The 19,752-nt window shown below is 39.9% G+C and overlaps 1 protein-coding gene across 6 annotated transcripts in view; it reads right to left on the bottom strand.

Annotated features, from left to right (window-relative positions):
• ATG7 (autophagy related 7) overlaps positions 1-19,752 on the bottom strand; it is a 334,957-nt gene that overhangs the window by 112,078 nt on the left and 203,127 nt on the right. For all 6 annotated transcript variants that reach the window (XR_005021712.1, XM_036867771.1, XM_036867769.1 and 3 more), the window contains one exon: positions 12,654-12,776. Coding sequence is in view for 5 of the 6 variants with exons in the window: in XM_036867771.1 (XP_036723666.1) it covers positions 12,654-12,776 (123 nt within the window). In the remaining variant the exon portion in view is untranslated. The remainder of the gene's footprint in view (positions 1-12,653; positions 12,777-19,752) is intronic.

Genomic DNA, 19,752 nt, shown 5'->3' with positions numbered 1-19,752 from the left:
TGGACTTAGAATGGACTTTTGTACATACGCCCAACACCCATCCACCCACACCAGCCCCTCCTCTGGGGGGGGGGGGACTGTGCCCCTCTTACCCTAATGGTGTGGTTCTAATCACCGCCCCTGCCTGTGACCCAAGGTGGCCAATCACGGCAGCCCATGCCTGCCGGCTGCAAGTGGTCCAGAGAAGGCATGTGACTAGGGCTTGGTCAGTCACAGTCTGGGTCTGGGGTTTTCCTTTTAGAGCCACTGGGGAAGATGCTCTCAAAGGAAAAATGAGATTTTGGAACTTCCTGAGGCCATGGTTTTTGCTAAATGGGAGGGAAAAAAAAAACAAAACCGGTTTGCAATCAGAGAGAATGAAGCCAACAGAGAACAGAGATGAGCAGTAACTACAAAGGTGGCTGCAACACGAAAAGCCCCAATCTAGAATCCTTGGGGCCAGGGTTCCATGGCCTCGTTACAAATTCCTCGTTTATGTTAAAGCCAGTTTGAGCTTTTGGTTTCTGCCACCATAACCAGGGTCTGGATGGCTACAGAAGACTTTTCATTGAAAACGATTGCTATCCCACAGCAATTCACTGTATTTGTAATGGGGAACTCAATGCTTTTGTTCTGCAACAAGATATAAATATTTCTAGTTTATCACTTACTTTTTAAATCAGATAGCTAAATAACCGCAAGTGGGGGCAAGCTCTTAATTTCCCTTTACAATTTAGGAAAAAAGGCCAGGAAGAAAGAAGTTCTCTCTTACCTGCCCTTTTCCCATTGGTATGTCTGGAGATGGAAACGTGAATGAGTATAAACCTCATTTCCACAGAGTTTATTAAAAGCCAGTCTATTCTTAAAAACTGTTCAGAAGTAAGAAATAACAGTGATGCTGGTTTCCTAGGCCCTGGGATGGATGGTACAGTGCAAGAAACCATGCTACCCAAGGACACGGTTGTAAGGAAACAGACAAAAAAGCAAAACTGCTTTCTTAAAACTGCTCAGCGCTGATGTAGTGGTACTCTCTACAAAGCAGAGCACATCCATGTCTCTCCTCGTCCACCTCCCTCTCTGCTCCCAGGCTTGTGAGTGTACTGTAAGCCTCAAGATGCAAACACTGAGCATAGCTATGTTTAACTAGTCAAGTTAGCAAATCAATTCACTTCTCTGAGCCTTGACCACCACATCCACAAAATGGGGTCAGAGCCACCTCATAACATTGTTTTGAGCGTCAAAAGGCTAGGTACCAAAGTGCCATGAAAATGTCGGCTGATGTAATCAATGGTGGTTGCTATGCTTCTTATGGTACTTTCTGTCAGAGATCCAGGCTGCACCCTGGGTCATGGGCCATTCTGGAATGGCTTCTCTCATTCTCCTTTCCTGCACTCGGAGTCCCATCTGTGAGGCCCAGCACAAAATCCACCTCTTGCCCAGAGCCCTCTCTCTGTATCTGATGCCCTGAAATCCTGCAGGTCTTGCTGTGCCACGTGCTCAGCTCCTGTGCATGCCTAGCGCACCGCAGTCATCCTGCACACACACCGCGGGCTACCCACTATCAGTCTCGTGAAGGCCTGGCTTGTACCTCTTTGAATTCCCACCCGACCATGAAATTGGAAAGGGGCCAATAAATATTTGTTGACCAACAGAAGCCATGATTAAATATGAACAATATTTTTAAAAATATACACCTTAGAATATTTCATATCCCCTTCCCTCCCTGCTCACCCACAGCTAAGTGAGAAGCAAGACGGATCAAAACTAAGATTTCAGAACCAAGAATCAATTTAATTTTACAGTATCAAAACATGGAAATCCCCCAAATTCAACACATAGCAGCTGTTATGTTTGCAAGTGAGAAGGGTCAGCTGTAAAAATATAGCCCCTAGAATCATGGTCACAGGGCAGACTGCAAGAACACCTCCCCAGGACCCTCCACTGCAGACGCATCAGGAAGTCTGCGCAGGCGCGCCCTGGGCCAGCAGCTCTCTACTTCCTAATCCCCACTTTCTCTTTCACAGACTGAAAAACCCCTCCTACCCAACAAAATGCACTATCTTTTTTTTTTTTTTTTAATTCAAAGTCACACATAACTGCCAAGCAGAGCTTCGGAATGGGTCAAGCTGTTCAGTATTCTATTCTACCCAGAGACGACAGAATTCAGGGGGCAGGGATGGTGGTGCGGCAAACAACTTGATGGTTTAGCTGGTCAATGTAATCTCATGGTTTAAATGTTTTATTTCTGTTTGGCTTTTCCAAACATCAAAAATAAGCTCCATAGTCCCATTCCTACCTCCTCAAAGCCTCAAGCACTGGAGGGTGGATTGGCTATCAGGGCTGCTTCAATCAGACCAGGATGCTCAGGTAATACCTGGAGATAACCTCACCTGGAAGAGGCCTGCCTGGGGCAGCAGGACGGCTGGGGCACCTGCCTAACAGAAGAACTGTGTCTCCTCATGTAGAGATGAGGGCGCCAAGAGAGCTTAATAGATGTGCTCAAGTTTATATACCAAGTGACTGATGCTTAATTATTCTTTAAAAACTGTTTATGTATAAAGTTACAAACTCAAGGAGAAAGCAAACAGTGGCTTAAAGGGTGCCTTTAAAATCCTGTGGACTATTGGGAAATTTTGAATATGTGCTGGATTTTGGGTGGTGTTATTGAATTATCATTCACTGTTCTGTGACGATAACAGTATTCTACTTACACAGAAGAGTGTCTGTATGACTAGCAGATTCATGATAAAAACTTAGGGGGGAGGTGTCACTGTATATGGAACTTGCTTTCAAATGGTTCAGGAAAAGAGAAATTGTGTGAATATGTATGTGGTGTGTGTGTGGAAAGAGAGCGCAAGAGAGAAACTAGGTGTGGCAAGACGCTAATAGAGGAATCCAAGGGGAAGGTATTGCAGTACTCATCTTACTTTTCTTTAAACTTTTCTGTATGTTTGAGAATTTTCAAAATAAAAAGTCTTGGGAAAAAATAAAATCCTGTGGTAAGGAGGGAAGTTAAAAACATTCAGAGCCAGGTTGGGATGTGGATCTGTCCAACACGTGCTTCAACTCACAACAACAGAGCGCTCTCCCCTTCCTCTCACCCCTCCATGAGGGGCTGACATTTTGACAATCTTCTCCCAGAAAGCCCACAAGGGAGGCACTTGGTCAGTGGGCCCCTTTAGCATCCCACCCCCAACAGAGTATTTACTGGCTATCCGTGTTGCAGGAAAGGGTTAAATGAGGTGCACAGAGACTAAGGCTTTGAAAACTAAGACGCAATAAGAACATGAGAAATCACTGTTGCATCTACACCAAGTTCATTCCTACAAACAGCGAGCACACTGTCACCATGAGAAAATCACCACTACCACCAGGAACTGGACAGAGAAAGGAGAGGAGGCAGAAGCCCAGAGAGCCCCAGCTATGTGCCTTGGGGCTGTGCGCTTGCTTTCTTTTCTTTTTAAAACATCTTTATGGAGAAGTAATTCACATTACCACACAATTCACCCATTAAAGTGTATAATTCATTGGTTTTAGTACATTCACAGTGTGCAACCATTATCACAACCCAAGATTAGAACACTTCATCACCTCAGAAAGAAACCCTTACCCATAAGTGGTCACTCCTCATTTTCCCCCCAAGTCCCCACGCCCACTCCTCGGCAACCACTAATCTGCTCTCTGACTCTACGGATTTTTAAATTCTGGACGTTTCATATAAATGAAATACTATAATATGTGGCCTTTTGTGACTGGCTTCCTTCACTTAGTATAATTTCAACCTTCATCCGCGTTGTAGCTGTCTTTCCTTTTTATTACCAAATAACGTTCCATTATGATTCCAAATGTAATATCCACATTATATTGATCCATTTACCAGTTGATGGGCCTGTGGGTTGTCTCCACCTTTTAGCTATTATGATAAATAATGCTGTTATAAACATTTGCATACAAGTTTCTGTGTGAACGTATGTTTTCACTTCTCTTGCTTACATACCTAGAAGTGGAAGAGCACAACCCTATGGTAACTCTATTTAACTTTGTGAGGAACTGCCAGACTGTTTTCCAAAGTGACTGCACCGTTTTACATTTCTACTAACAGTGAGTGAGGGTTCCAATTTCTCCACATTTCGCCAACACTTATTACTGTCATCTTTTTGATTATAGCCATCTTAGTGGGTGTGCAGTGGTATCTCACAGTGGTTTTGATCTGTATTTCTCTGATGGCTAATGATGCTGAGCATCTTTTCATGGACTTACTGGACATCTGTACATCTTTGAAGAAACAGCTATTTATTTTTTTAAATAATATACATATATTTATTTATTTATTTATTTTGGCTGCGTTGGGTCTTCGTTGCTGCACACGGGCTTCCTCTAGTTGCAGCGAGCAGGGGCTACTCTTCGTTGTTGTGCATGGGCTTCTCATTGCGGTGGCTTCTCTTGTTGCGGAGCAGGGGCTCTAGGCACATAGGGTTCAGTAGTTGTGGCACGTGGGCTCAAGAATTGTGGCTCATGGCTCTAGAGCACAGGCTCAGTAGTTGTGGTGCACGGGCTTAGCTGCTCCGCGGCATGCGGGATCTTCCCGGACCAGGGCTCGAACCCGTGTCCCCTGCACTGGCAGGCGGATTCTTAACCACTGCGCCACCAGGCAAGTCCCAAGAAACGGCTATTTAAATCCATTGCCCATTTTTAAATTGAGCTAGATGTCTTTATATTATTGAGTTGTAAGAGTTGCCTATATATTCTGGATACCGGTTCCTCATCAGATAAATGAATTGCAAAAAACTTTTTTCTCTAATTCTGTAGGCTGTCTTTTCACTTTCTTGATAGCATCCTTTGAAGCACAAAGATTTAAATTTTGATGGAGCCCAATTAATGTCTTTTTTGTTAGGTGCTTTCTTATTTAATGCTCACAGTAACTGTGAGGAGTAGAAATTACTGATCCCATCGTACAAATAAGGAAAATGAAGCTCACTGAAGTAAATGACCCAAGGTCTCACATAGGGCCACTGCACATGGTTCTGCCCTGCACAACCCGTAAGGGTGAACAGAGCAGTCCTGGTCATTTGTTGGAGCTGGGCTATGAACTCAGGCCTCTGACCAAGCCAGGGTTCAGGCACTCATACACTCTATGAATGTTATGGTGTAATATGGCCGATTTTTAGACAAGCTCCTCACATATTATACATTTAACATTCTAAGGATGCTGCCATTACTTAAAACTACAGGATTCTGGAGTCTGTCTTTGGAAGCTGTATGAAAAGGTAGTGAGTGGCATGTTTTATAAACATATTTAATTAAAGTGAGGGGAGACTTGAGTTTATGAAGAAGCCAAAAGTCCTCAGTACCGAAGTCTGGAGAATAAGTTATTTGGCCAGATTGCACCATTTTGGATTTATATACTGCTACACAAACCAACCAATACCAAGTATGAGAAGTGATTAAAAGGTTCAAAGTACAGGTAGATCTAAGTCTCAGAAGAATGCAACCAGAACTGTTTCTAGCAATGACAGCCAGATATGAAAGATACTAGAGAATATTTGTATAATGTATAAAAAGGAATCAGTCTGATGCATTTGAAAACATTTTGATATAAAAATTGGCCATCTTTTTACTTCTTGGTCATACCAGGTATACTGAATCAAAATCACTGAATTACTAGAGCTAAAAAGGATTTCACATTTGGTTCAATCTCCTTACTTTAATTTGGTAAACTGATGCACAAAATGTTCTCATGACTCAAGTACTCGTGAGAACACTAGCAGAAGAGGGACTAAAATGTAAGGAGGATGCAGTTCCCATGTTCTATTTCTTAATATTAGCTGTTAGAACTCAGCATTTATGGTTCTTCCCCTCTCTCTCCCACAGACCTCCAAGAGGACTGTACCATCCAAGATTCCTCTTCTAAAGGGTGGGGAACTCTGCCCAGGCTTCACTGTCCATCCTCCAACTGGATCTTTCCCTAATACCAACTTAACTAAACATCTCAAATCCATGTAGATAGCTCTGACAGCAAATAGAAGTGACTCATTTTATAAAGTGAGTTCTGAAGGGATACTGCCAAGCCTTATTTCAAAAACCAGGCTCTAGTTTCCAATGTAAGAATTAAATGGCTTTCTGCCTGCTGTTTCTGCCTTTCCCCCCTCACTTAAGGAAAGAAAGCCAAAGCTGTGTCTTGAGGGATTGCTCCATAAGGAAAAATCAAGGCAGGATACAGTCTCAGGATGGGCCAGTGCAGGTTGGAAGTGGGCTAGCAGAAGGCTTGGGAAAAGAGAAGTGGATTCACGAGCAGGCTAGGTCAGTCCCCAGAGTGATTTCTCTGCACTGGAAACAGGTTTAAGTGCTGACACGGGGGTTTCCCACAGCTTCTACTGGCCTCCAAAGGCATATTTGTCATCGGAGGCTCTTGATGAAGCTGTACATAAATATCTGACTGTTGTTAAATACAAAACAAAACAAAACAAAAATATTCCACGGGAACCAAATCAAAACCAGCTGTAAGGGGGAGAGGCCAAAAACTCAGTGTAAGTGCAAAAGTCCCAGCAGAAACACTTGTTAATTGTGCTCTTTACTTTGCTAAATAGTAAACTGTCATGCCAATGAAGTCGTATCACATGACTATAATGTTTTTCATATGACTTTCCTGCTATGAGAGAAATGGGCATTTTATTTTCTAGAATTGTGTATTCTGTAGTGGATGAGTCAAAATCTGAGTTTTAATTCAAAAATCAACCCATCGGCCCAGCCCTGTTCATTTCTAGTCTGTTTATGATTTTACATCCTATGTTATAGCTGGTGTGCTAAACTTACTTTACAAATGATCATTCATTAATCCCCAATTCTGCAGAAAGCAAGTTCTGCTTAGCAAAAATGCAATTCTTTTGAAAGAATGCTGTAACTGTAATCCTAAAAACATAACTGTATGATACAGCATCAGTCAAGGGGAGAAAACATAGCCTAAAATTAATCTTGGAGTCATGAAACTTGCAAACTTTCAAGAATGAGAATGAAATATTTCAGGAAAGTTGGGTCATGGAATTTTGGAATTTGAGTATCTCAAGGATATACCAATATAGCTTGTTTCATTGACACTTATAATCAGTGTTTTCTCTCTGGTTAGATAGAATTTGAAAATTATTTGGGGTTTCCCACAGCACAATGTTGAACTCGCAGTTGGAACTAAATCAGTACATGTGAACTGATACTTGATGAAAAATAACCCTAAGAAGATAAGTCACAGCACATTTTATGAAAAGATGGCTAAGTCATTCACATGTTTGGTTTAGACTAAGACTTTCTTCAACAAATTCAGCAATTTAAACAGTATTTGGTGAGCACTTCAACAGCTTCGTGACTTGGATATCTTGTGTTTCATCAACTTTAAGGCCACTTCCTTTGGTTCCAACTGGGATAAACAGCCATCTAGGAGCCATATGGACCTGGGGTCAATCTCCAAATACCCAAACCCATTCTCAATAAGGGTCTTGAAAGGAAAGGTCAGAACTCCATGCAAAATTCCCTACTCAGACAGCAACATTTTACGAGGGTAAAAAGCTGAGTGGGGTCTTTTAATACCTCACGGGCAGATGCACCTACAGTTTGGCAGCTAGATGGGCTACAAAGAACACGAATCTCTGTCCAATACCCTTTCCTTATGAAATGTTAGCATTACCAAAAACATTTCTGATGGGGGTATTTAAAATTTTTTAACCTACAGCTCGAGATAAAATTAATATAATTCTCATTTAAGTATTTTTCTTGCATCCTAGCTCTATAGCTTCTCCTCATTGCGCTAAATGAAACAGAATAATTTTATCTGCAAAATCAATCTACCGGCTCTGTTCTTTTTCTCCAAACTCTATCTCCATCCTATCTCTAATACCATCTAGTCGTTTTCACTCATTTATTCCACTACCTCAAAATCATCACACCCCAAGACAAACTTACCTTTGTGAGTCTGGCACCCCCTCCACCCCACTGCCAGTCCCCACTCTGCACCTTGCTCCTCGACCCCTCCTCCAACAGAAACCAACCTGGCAATTTGTTAATCTCAACAGCACTATCATTAAGCTAGTAACCTGGACTAAAATAATGGCAATCATTTTTGTATACTTGATGATGGAAGGGAGATGGGTGCAAAAAACTGGGTTGCACTGGTCAATCTCACTAAATCTGGATGATTCTGTCTTGAATATCTCTCTCAATCCATTCTCTCTGTGCCCCTTTCTATGAAAATAAAGGGATTTGTAGTCTCTAGCGGGATCACCTTTGTATTCATCCTTCATAAAGGGGATATATTTAGGGAGATAGACCACAGGTGTTAAGGGATAGGAAAAAGTTTAATAGCATCCAAACATTTTTTTTCTTTAAACTGAGAAGAATTACCTTGCTACAATATGGATGAACCTAGAAAACATCATGCTAAGTTACAGACATCACACACAAAGGCCATGCATTGTTTGGTTTCATTTATGTGACATGTCCAGAATAGGCAAATCCATCGAGACAGAAGGGAGATGAGTGGTTAGCAGGGCTGGAAGGAGCAGGTGGGAATAAGGAGTGACAGCTCAATGGGTACAGAGTTCCTTTTTGTGGGCGTGAGAATGTACTAAACTTAGGAATAACAGTAGCATAACAACTCTGTGAATGCACTAAAAACTACTGGATTGTATACTCTTAAAGGGTAAATTTCATGGTATGTGAATTATAGGTCAATAAAATTGTTACTAAAAAGTACATTATCTGATTTCAGGTAACCCCAACTAAATGCTCACAACCTGAGTAACACACTAAAGACTCCTGGCCTCTGAGTCCTTTATCCCTAGGATGCCCTGGCCCTCCTCTCCTGTCCGACTCCTTCCATACACTTTCCCTGACCAAATCCAACTCTTATTTTTAGAGAGCGCCTACTCATCCTTTAAAACTAAATGGAATATTTGGTCCCTGGGAAGTTTTCCTTGACATCCCTACTCCCCCAGGGAGTAACTTCCCCACAGTAAAGTAACTTCCACTGCTCCCTCAGCACCTAATATATAAATGACTAAAACATTTCTGATGATACTAGAGTTCACTATTTACGTCTCTGCTTCGCACACTAGACTGTGAGCTCATTTCATTAACTTCTGTATTCAGTCACTAGCATAGCGCCTTGCTACCAAGTTTTCAAAAGATGTTCAGTAAAGGTTTTTTTTTTTAAGCTAGTATTTGTACAAATACATATTTTGTAAACAATGTATCAAATGATACTGACACATATCTTTTGCAATTCCAGTGTTGATGGGTGAAAACAGTTAGCCCAAGATGAGAATTAATTGGGCATTCCTGATTGCACTGCTAAAATAAGTTGGGACCTTTCTATATGGGACGCAGACGTTTGTATTTTTATTACTGAACATCTGTAAATGCACTGGGAATCAACTATGCAAATCAAAACACTACCTTTACACAGTGTTTATGTGTATATTTTTTGATATTCATATTTATTTATTTACACACACATTTTTCACAGTAAAGTAAAATAGGCAAGACAATGATTTTTGTTGCTCTGAGGTCTGCTGGTGAGAATTATCTTTTTAAAACACAGTCCTATTTAGAGCTTTTTAAGAAAAAAGAATAATCCTTTCCTAAGACAGGAGTTGCAAATTCCAATACCAATAAGGGTCATCAACTGAAGAACATCTTTTTTTTTTTTTTTAACATCTTTATTGGAGTATAATTGCTTTACAATGGCGTGTTAGTTTCTGCTTTATAACAAAGTGAATCAGCTATACGTATACATATATTCCCATATCCCCTCCCTCTTGCGTCTGCCTCCCACCCTCCCTATCCCACCCCTCTAGGTGGTCGCAAAGCACAGAGCTGACCTCTCTGTGCTATGCGGCTGCTTCTCACTAGCTATCTATTTTATATTTGGTAGTGTATATATGTCCATGTCACTCCTCACTTTGTCCCAGCTTACCCTTCCCCCTCCCCGTGTCCTCAAGTCCATTCTCTAGTAGGTCTGCGTCTTTACTCCTGTCCTGCCCCTAGTTTCTTCATAACCTTTTTTTTTTTAATTCCTTATGTATGTGTTAGCATACGGTAATTCTTTTTCTCTTTCTGACTTACTTCACTCTGTATGACAGACTCTAGGTCCATCCACCTCACTACAAATAACTCAATTTCATTTCTTTTTATGGCTGAGTAATATTCCATTGTATATATGTGCCACATCTTCTTTATCCATTCACCTGTTGATGGACACTTAGGTTGCTTCCATGTCCTGGCTATTGTAAATAGAGCTGCAGTGAACACTGAGGTACATGACTCTTTTTGAATGATGGTTTTCTCAGGGTATCTGCCCAGTAGTGGGATTGCTGGGTCGTGTGGTAGTTCTATTTTTAGTTTTTTAAGGAACCTCCATACTGTGAAGAACATCTTCTAAACAGAGCATCCTCACCTAAAGAATACCTTTGGGCAAGAAACTAACAGCAGTGTTTGTCTCCAGGAAGAGAACTGGGTGTTAAGGGACAGGTGCAGAAGGAAGGTTTCCTTTCCACACAGGATATTTTTATGCCTTTAAAACTTTGTATCAAGTGCATTATTTATCTATAAAATTTTCTTCTTGGCTCCAGCTAACATCACTATTAAGGAATGCAGGCCTGGGGTTGCCAGATCTGATTTTTCAAAGAAGCTGGAAATGGGAACATTCATATTTTTAGGTAAAACGCATAATTTTTAAATGTTGGCTTTATTCAGAATTTAACACATAGGGTAGGCCAAACAAAACACACCTGTAAGCCATATCTGGCTCATAGGCCAACCAGTTTACCATCTCTAATCTAAAATGTGATGTGTAACTTATCATTCCAAAACTATAAATGTAATTTAACAGAGGAGAACTTCAGAAAGAAAGCTAAGGCTTGCGGATGACATCACACCCCCTTCCGCCCTACCACCTAGCTGCTACTGCTCTCAAGCTTCCCCTTCTCCTTCTGGGTCTTTGAAAAGACTACAAATGTTTGACCAACCAAAACGCAAAACAAGCCAGGTTTAATGAAGGAATCTGCCCATTATCCTAGCATCTGCTCTGTTTTTAAAGAGTGAAGCGTGGGATCAATTTCAAGTTGCAATTCTTCTAGGCAGTTAAAGAGAAGTATGTGAATTATTTCTAGCTGGGTGGAAAAATTCTCCCAGCCAACTAGTCAAATGACTGCGTGGTTGAAAAGACCCGTAAGTTATTTTTCCCTTGCCATCAGCGCTGCTCAAAAGAAAAAAATGGCAGCCATGATCAACATGATACTCTGAACCGTGTCTGGGAAGCCAATCACAGCTCTGAGGAAAATCTCAACATCTCTTAAAGTCCTGTAGAGATGCCATTCATCTCCTGAAAATGAAGCTAAGACACCCTATGTGGGTCTAACTATTGGTCATAAGTGGAAGATTGCATCTGCTGAATGCCCAGAGGACACCAAAGCAAGTCAAAGAAGAATCAGTTTCAGCTCTAAGTCTAGCACTACAGGAGCACTCTCATGATTCTCTGGGGTGGCTGAAACTCTTGCTCCAGTCTGCTGAAAGCTTCACAAGATTTCATTCTGCTATTTCTACATGGTTTTCCTATACTCAGTGCTAGTTCCAGTCTTCCAAACACCAGCCTTTTCACCACCAGCTAGCGCAGTATTGGGCTTGACCATCACTCACTGACCACTGGGGCTTCCCCCAATGTTGAGCATACAAAACCCCAGGCAGAAATCAATGAACTATGTTACTCAACATCTGTTACTCAACAGAGGAACTGTTACTCTCAACATCAGTTACTATGGAACTGATGGTAACTTTGCAAGTGTTCCATTCCGATAGGATACAGGCACTCAAGGTTTTCCTTATACAGCTTACGGAAACGCTATGACAGGCCACATTTTTCCTAAGAGCTTCTTTACCTAGGCTACTGGGTGGGGGTGGGGTGGAGTCGGGGGTGCAGGTGGGTAGGGAATGGCAGGGGGAGATGTTGGTTTAATCTCATTTAATCTCATTCATCCATTTTGAGGAACTGTCTGTTTGGCCAAGTGACCCAACGGTGCCACACATACACAGCGTAACTTTTTCTAAGAACAGTGAGCATTTGGAAAAGCAAAATGATAATCTATTTTGTAATTCCAGTCTTAAAACACACACACACACACACACACAATGGTAGCAACCCAGGAAATTACGATTTGCAAAATATTCTAAATGACAAGCAAAACCAAACTCTCTTAGGTTGTCACTGAGGAAGCCATTTCGTGGCGAGGTTCCGTGGCCTACAAAGATGGGCTCAGTTGTGAAATCAAAGACATGGCCAGAGTCCAATGTCTTCCCTGACTTGCATTTTGATGTATGGACATCACAGCCGACTCTCCAAGGGCCACAGGCATGCTGTTGTTCAGTAAGGACCAGAGGTGCTTGGAAATCAATAACCTGTACTTCCTTTATCAGCAATTTCGTACATCTGGAACCTACCACACAATAACCTGCACACTGCATCATCCAGCAACTGCAGAAGGTTCATTTTCTGATAACTAGCAGACTTACTTAGCGATTTTGTTCTAAGGAAAAAATGTAATGAACCGCTTCCTTCCTTTTCCATAAATCCGATTATCAAACAGGTTTGAAACACATCAGTCTTCTGAACAAAATGCTTGTTTTAGTCTTACCTCAGCAGCCTGGGTCTCTTGATGCAGCAACGTAAGACCAGTCAAATCCTCTAAGAAGGAATGTGAAGAATTAAACACCTTCACCAGGAAATTAAATCCTTCTCGTTCATACTGATCAAGAACCTGTAAGATAATTATACATATAGATGTATTTAAGGGGGCTGTAGGCGTTAAATGCATATTAAGAGAGTTTCACTTCTAATAATCACTTGTCAAAAATGGAACTAAAGCTAGAATTAAAAATTAAATATGGGAAAAATCAACATGGTAGGCAAAAAACTGTGAGGGCTTAGGATTTATTATTTTCTCTTTCTTAGAAAGAATGACAATATCATCTTCCAATTTAGATGATGGTATTTCTCAAACAAAGTAAGTTACATGCAAATTCACTAAAACTTCTAGAAGAGTTGAGGTTGCTGATTCTAAAGTTCACTTTTTAGGAGAAAAATAATAGTCAAGAGAAGAGCCAAGAAAAAATTTTTTTAAGGATAAAGGGAAAGCGGGGGGGACAAAAGGGTGGAAAATGTGGCCTACCAGCCAGTCAAATGCATTTAAAAATTTTTTTTTAATGTAAAAATGAATTTCACCAGGCATATCACAAAAGAAGTTGCCCAAATAGTCAATAAACATATGAAAAGTTGCTCAACATTACAAGTTATCAGGGAAATGACAACTAAAACCACAATGAACTACTACTTCATACCTACCAGAATGGCTAAAATGAAAAAGACAAAAAATACCAAGTACTGGCAAAGATGTGGAACAACCAGTATTCTCATGGGAAGGCAAAATGAGATAACTGTTTTAGAGGTTTAACATGTATATGCCCTGTGATCATGAAATTCTACTCCTAGATATATACATCCAACAAAAAATATATACATATGTGCATCAGAAGACCTGAACAAAAGTATCCATAGCAGCACTATTCATGATAGCCTCAAACTAGGAACTACTCAAGTGTCCATCAACAGTAGAATGAATTAACAAACTGTGGTTTATTCATGCAATGGAATAACATACAGAAATAAAAACACAGACAACTACATGCAACAATATACATAATTCTCACAAACATAATGTTAAAAAATAGAAGGGAGAAGCAGTATGTGCTACAGGATTACAATTACATAAAGTTTTTTAAAAAAAATGAATCTGTGGTGTAAAAGTCAGGAGAGTGGTTATCCATTGAAGGACTGTAATTGGAATGGTGCACAGGAGAGGTCCTGAGATGTTGGTAATATTTGTTCCTTTATCTGGGTTCTGGTTACGAAGGTATACTTTGTGAAAAACTATCAAGCATGTTTTCATATACATGTTGTCCTTCAACAAAAAGATCAAAAGATAGGAGACCACTAGTCTTCTGAGAACAATGTAAGAACATATGACTACTTAAAAGCAAACCACAAAAAAAAAAAATGACTATCACGTTTAGAAATTCAACTATCATAAGAACTGTGAACTGCAGAAAGCAAACACCGAACCATAATGCCTTGGAAATTCTCTCAAAACTCAGAATAAATAAAGAGATGAAAGTTTCAAAAAGATAGCAGACATTGAAGATAAATCTAAGAAATCAACACATGAACAGAAAGGTTGGAGAAGCAATAACACACAATATAGAAAAAAGAATTAGAAAATTTTTTTCTCCATTCAGAAATGAACACGTATAAGCCCTTCAATCCAGCAATTCCACTTCAAAGACTTTTCAAAGACTTTTTGTTGTTGTTGAGGGTTGGGGAACTGTGATTCCCTTTTTTTCAATATTCTTCAATATTCAATTATCTTTTCGTTTACACAGTGAACATTTTAAAGAAAACCTGATGATGAGAATGTTGACTCTTAAGCAGCATGCCCACACCATTCCTGCTTTTACCCTGCTTGCATGGGCACAAAGACTGATGTGTAAGGACACTCACTGCAACACCGTTTGCAGCAACAAAAGATTAAGAATAACTACCCTTTTAAAGGGGACTGATTAACTAAATTGTGGTATATTTACAATCAAGGACATAATCAGGATCCATTAAAAGAATAAGGCAGTTCTATTTTTAGTTTTTTAAGGAGCCTCCATACTGTTCTCCATAGTGGTTGTATCAATTTACATTCCCACCAACAGTGTAGGAGGGTTCCCTTTTCACCACACCCTTTCCAGCATTTACTGTTTCTAGATTTTTTGATGGTGGCCATTCTGACCGGTGTGAGGTGATACCTCATTGTAGTGCTAACACATATATATGGAATCTAAAAAAAGAAAAAAAAAATGGTACTGATGAACCTAGTGGCAGGGCAGGAATAAAGACGCAGACGTAGAGAATGGACTTGAGGACACGGTGGGGGGGGGGGCAGGAAGCTGGGGTGAAGTGACAGCAGCATCAACATATATACACTACCGAATGTAAAATAGTTAGCTAGCGGGAAGCAGCAGCAGAGCACAGGCAGATCAGCTGGGTGCTTTGTGACCACAGGGTGGGAGGGAGGCGCAAGAGGGAGGGGATATGGGGACATATGTATGCATATGGCTGATTCACCTTCTGTACAACAGAAACTAACACAGTATTGTGAAGCAATTATACTCCAATAAAGATTAAAAAAAAAAAGAATGAGGTAGTTCTATAGTACTAACATAAACTGATTTCCAAGACAGAGATATATTAAAGAGCAATGTCCAGACCATGTGTCTAGTGTTAATATTTTTAAAATAAAGGTGGAGGAGGAGAGAGGAAGAAAGGGCAATGCACATATGCATAGGCTTGTTTTTGCATATATCATCTCTGGAAGAATACACACACACACACACACACACACACACACACACACACTCACACACCCCTGACATCAAGTAGTTGCCTCTGTACATTCTTCTACACTACTTGAATTTTTAAAACCATGTGCACATATTACTTAGTCAAATAATATTAAAATCTCAATTTAATTTTTATTTTTTTCTTCAGTGCTGGAGAAAGTTCTCAGAAGAAGAGGAAGAAGAACTCTAAAGTCCTAATGAAGAAGTTGGAGCTAGAAGCGAGGGGTGGCTCTGCCCCGGACACAGAAATGTGTAGGTAGGGACCAGCAAAGCAGTTGAAGTGTTAAGTTAGGAGAGTAGGGAACTGGGGGCCGAGGAACTCTAGGGTCTGAACAGCAGGCAGCAAGGTCATCTGCTGCCAGAAAAGGGGATGGAGTGGGACATGGAGCTTGAGGTGGGTGATGACAGTCTGGGGCAGCTGGGTGGGGAATGTGAGAAGGGCAGCTGATCAGCAGTGCATGAAGAGCGCTAAACAATCTAAAGCCCCTGCTCAGGACAGAAAATATAAGTTTGGGGAGAAAGGTAGTTAAGGACCGATCTAATAAGCTTGAGGACTGGCCAGAAAGGGTCAAAGAATTTGAGGGGCTAGTGAGTAGCGATGAAGGGACCTCAGGCTCGTGAGGAAAGACCTGCAGGCTGGAGGGACAGAGACAGAACCGTGGAGAGCTGGAGGAGCAGGGGATGACTGTTACGCCCCAAGGCATTAACGAAGTACAGTCTTTGGCTGATTAGCCACAGTAAATTAATTGACAATCCAATGCCTGGATAAAAAGGCACTTAATAATTGAATTCCTCAGTAATTATGGGAGTCCTTACAAACCAGAATGTTATCTCAGGAAAAATGTGCGTAGAAAGTAAGTGATCTTTTTTGAAATGCTAAATGCTGTGTGTTTAGTGAACTTACTTTTTTTTTTTTAAGAGGCATGATATTAATAGTGCTGTTTTTATTTTTTATTTTTTTAATTTATTTTTTAATTGACATATAGTTCATTTATGATGTGTTACTTTCAGGTATTCAGCAAAGTGATTCATATATATATATTCTTTTTTAGATTCTTTCCCCATACAGGTTATTACAGAATATTGAGTATAATTCCCTGTGCTATAGAGTTGGTCCTTGTTGGTTATCTATTTTATATATAGTAGTATGTATATGTTGATGTCAAACTCCTAATTTATCCCTCCTCTCTTTTCCCCCTTGGTAACTATATGTTAGTTTTCTCTGCCTGTGGGTCTATTTCCATTTTGTAAGTAAGTTCATTTGTATTTTTTTTTAGACCCCACATAAGTGATATCATATGGTATTTGTCTTTCTCTTTCTGTCTTAATTCATTTAGTATGATAATCCTAGGTCAATCCAGTGATCACTTATTCCTGAGTGAACTACTAAACTAATTAAACAGCTACTTTGTGCTAGGTTTCCAGTAAGGTTAAAAAAAGACGACGACGTGGGAGTGAAAAACGGGCAAAAACTTTGAAAAAAAATTTGGAGTAACTCCAGAGATGGCACTTTGTCAGACCTTAATTATTCTCTGAGATTTCAAGCCTACGTTTCCACAGCTAATTTTGTAGAGCTACAAACCTGGACAGTGAAAAAACTAACAGCAAGGGCAGAATGAGTGAAGGCCTCCCCCATAATCAGGATGTACAGCAAGTTTAAGGCTGAAACATTATTAATAGCTCTGGCTTGAAAAATATGTGGAAAAACTTAATCCCCTAGGGGCATATTTAATCATGCAAGAGTTTTCCAGTATTCCCTTTATGTGCAGGGAAGTTAATCTGTGTTACAAGTATAAGCAGCTTATAAAACGTAGGAGCTTTTTTTCCTCTACAAACATCTCAACCTTCTTAAAGGGGAAAAATGTGTTTTAAATTATCAAAAAAAAAAAAAGATACTATCACAATGAATTTGAGCACTGCAACAACCTGTCATAAAACATATAACACCTCTTAAGTAAATTATATAATATGTGGTCTTGTACACATTACATTTTGGAAGGTTGTAAGTATTCTAAAGGTACTTTGCTAAGTAGAGAAATAATATTATGACTCTTTCAGTATAAAGATACAGATCCTTTCCTAATGGACACAATTTTCCTTACTTAACTATTCTGTAAGGCTAGGTTCTTTATTCATGATGTACACGAGCACATATCCTTGGACAAAGACGGTAGAATCTCTTCTTAAAACATGATTTTAGGAATATCACTTCTCTTGCTGAGACTCTTCGGTGGCTACTAGATCAAAACTATACTCTCCAGCTAGGCATTTAAGTCCCTCCAGAATCCTCCAATTGTTGGACGGCTCTCTGTAGAATGCCTTTCATAGAGTCTAAGATCTCCTGACTACACCATGCAGTGACTTTCAGTTCATGAGAAGCAGAATGGATTCACAGTTTGCAACTCTTGTCTGTTATTCTTAAACAAGGACACGAGGAACTGTGTGCCCTACCTAAAAAAAAAAAGCTAATATATTTTCAAAAGGGGATGGGAACACACAGTGTCTGCAAAACTCTTAAAGTCTTTGTTGTTTAGAAATTGTACTTATTTGCTCTTGATGATTTAAAAATATACATGGGTCATGATTTCTAAAAAAAACTTAGGAAAAGCTTGCCCAATATCCCAGATAGGGTAATAAAAGAGTATCGCTAGAAGCCACCAGGACCCTTAGTTCCCATCCTATGAGAATCCATGAAAGAAGAGTCAAAACACTCCCTTCTGAGGGACAGTCACCCAGTCGTCTGCAGAGACTTTACTTCAAGTTGAGGGCAAAACTCTGTTTTCCAGTCCTTTTGCTGAGGGAGCCATGCCAGGGTAGAGAAGCCCCCACGTTGGATAATGAGCTGGAAGCACTGCTAGTAACACGAGGAAGCCCCTTGATCAGTTTCTGTCTCTTGGTGCCCTGGGATTTCTCTCATCATCATAAAAAAGAATCAAAGAAGAGGAAAAAAGCCCTGATTTCAGCAGCCCTTACAACACGACTGTTCCACCTTCACTACTCCCAGCTCCTCCCTGGGACCATCACCTTGGAAAAGCTTCAGCTCCCTTCTCATTACCTCTTGGTGCTGGCCTACCTAGAATGATCTCTTGTCTTTCCTATCAAATGAGGTCTTGCACTTCAAAGTTCAGCTCAACTATCAACTGCAAGAAGTCTTCCTTGATTAATTCCACTCCCGATGATCTTTTTTCCCTTTTGTATTCTCTGACCCCACTCTCCATGGCACACTGAGTTGCCAAAGGGATTGAAAGAAATACTCTGCCTCACTGTCCCTGGTAATCAGCAGTTGATGGCATTTTCAAATATCAACCAGATGTTCAGTAACTTTGTTCCTATTTCTATATACGTCAGTGATATAAAGCAGATAATGGATGAGAAAACGGCTTCATATGGAAACATGTAGCTATCATCCTAACTAAACCAGCTGCTATTAACTTACTCTATTTAGACACAGGTAGGATTTATAAGGTCAAACTTTAAAAAAGGAGGGCAGCTCTGAGTTCAAGACATTTAATAGCAGGGGCAATACAGGGGTGAAGTGGGAGGTACAAAGTATTGGGTGTAAGACAGGTTATAAGGATGTATTGTACAACACGGGGAATATAGCCAATATTTTGCAATAACTGTAAATGGAGTGTAACCTTTAAGAATTGTATAAAAATGTTTAAAAAGTGAGTCTGAAAAGACATAAATGAGATTTTTAAGGTTAATTAGTTCTTCTTTCCTATAAATTGATCTAATTTCATAATATAAATAAAAATAAAAGCAAAGTTAAAGAAACATATAATAGCATGTCAAAAAGTATAGCATTAATCAGGATAATTATTGGCATGTCAAAAATATAAAACAGATAAGTCTCTTGTCCTTTCCCTAAAGTCACTGTATAGTGTACATTTTTCTTAGGCATCCAAATGTAAAATGGGCACAATGGTAATTTAAAGGATACAGGAGATTTTAAATCAAAACACTGAATAGCTTTCAAATTGAGATAATTGACAATGGTATGAAAGTTCCAACACTTTAGTATTTTAACTAAACTTCTTATGGTGCAACATACAACTGTACTAAAAAAAGCCAAATAATATTACATCTTGGTACCTTCATGTACCAAAATCACAAATTCACTGAGGTCAACTGAGTAGAAGGAAAGAAACTGAAAACTGGGAGTCAAAATGCAATGGGCAGTAATTTGGCAACACTAGGCAAAACACTTCATCTTTCTGAGTCTGCTCATTTCTATAATGGGGATCCAACTCCATGCCTATCTCCCCACTTAGATTAAAAAAAAGATTATGA

The sequence above is a fragment of the Balaenoptera musculus genome, chromosome 11, assembly GCF_009873245.2.
Source record: "Balaenoptera musculus isolate JJ_BM4_2016_0621 chromosome 11, mBalMus1.pri.v3, whole genome shotgun sequence".
NCBI classification, from domain to species: Eukaryota; Metazoa; Chordata; class Mammalia; order Artiodactyla; family Balaenopteridae; genus Balaenoptera; species Balaenoptera musculus.
This window is presented reverse-complemented; position numbering and strand designations above follow the sequence as displayed.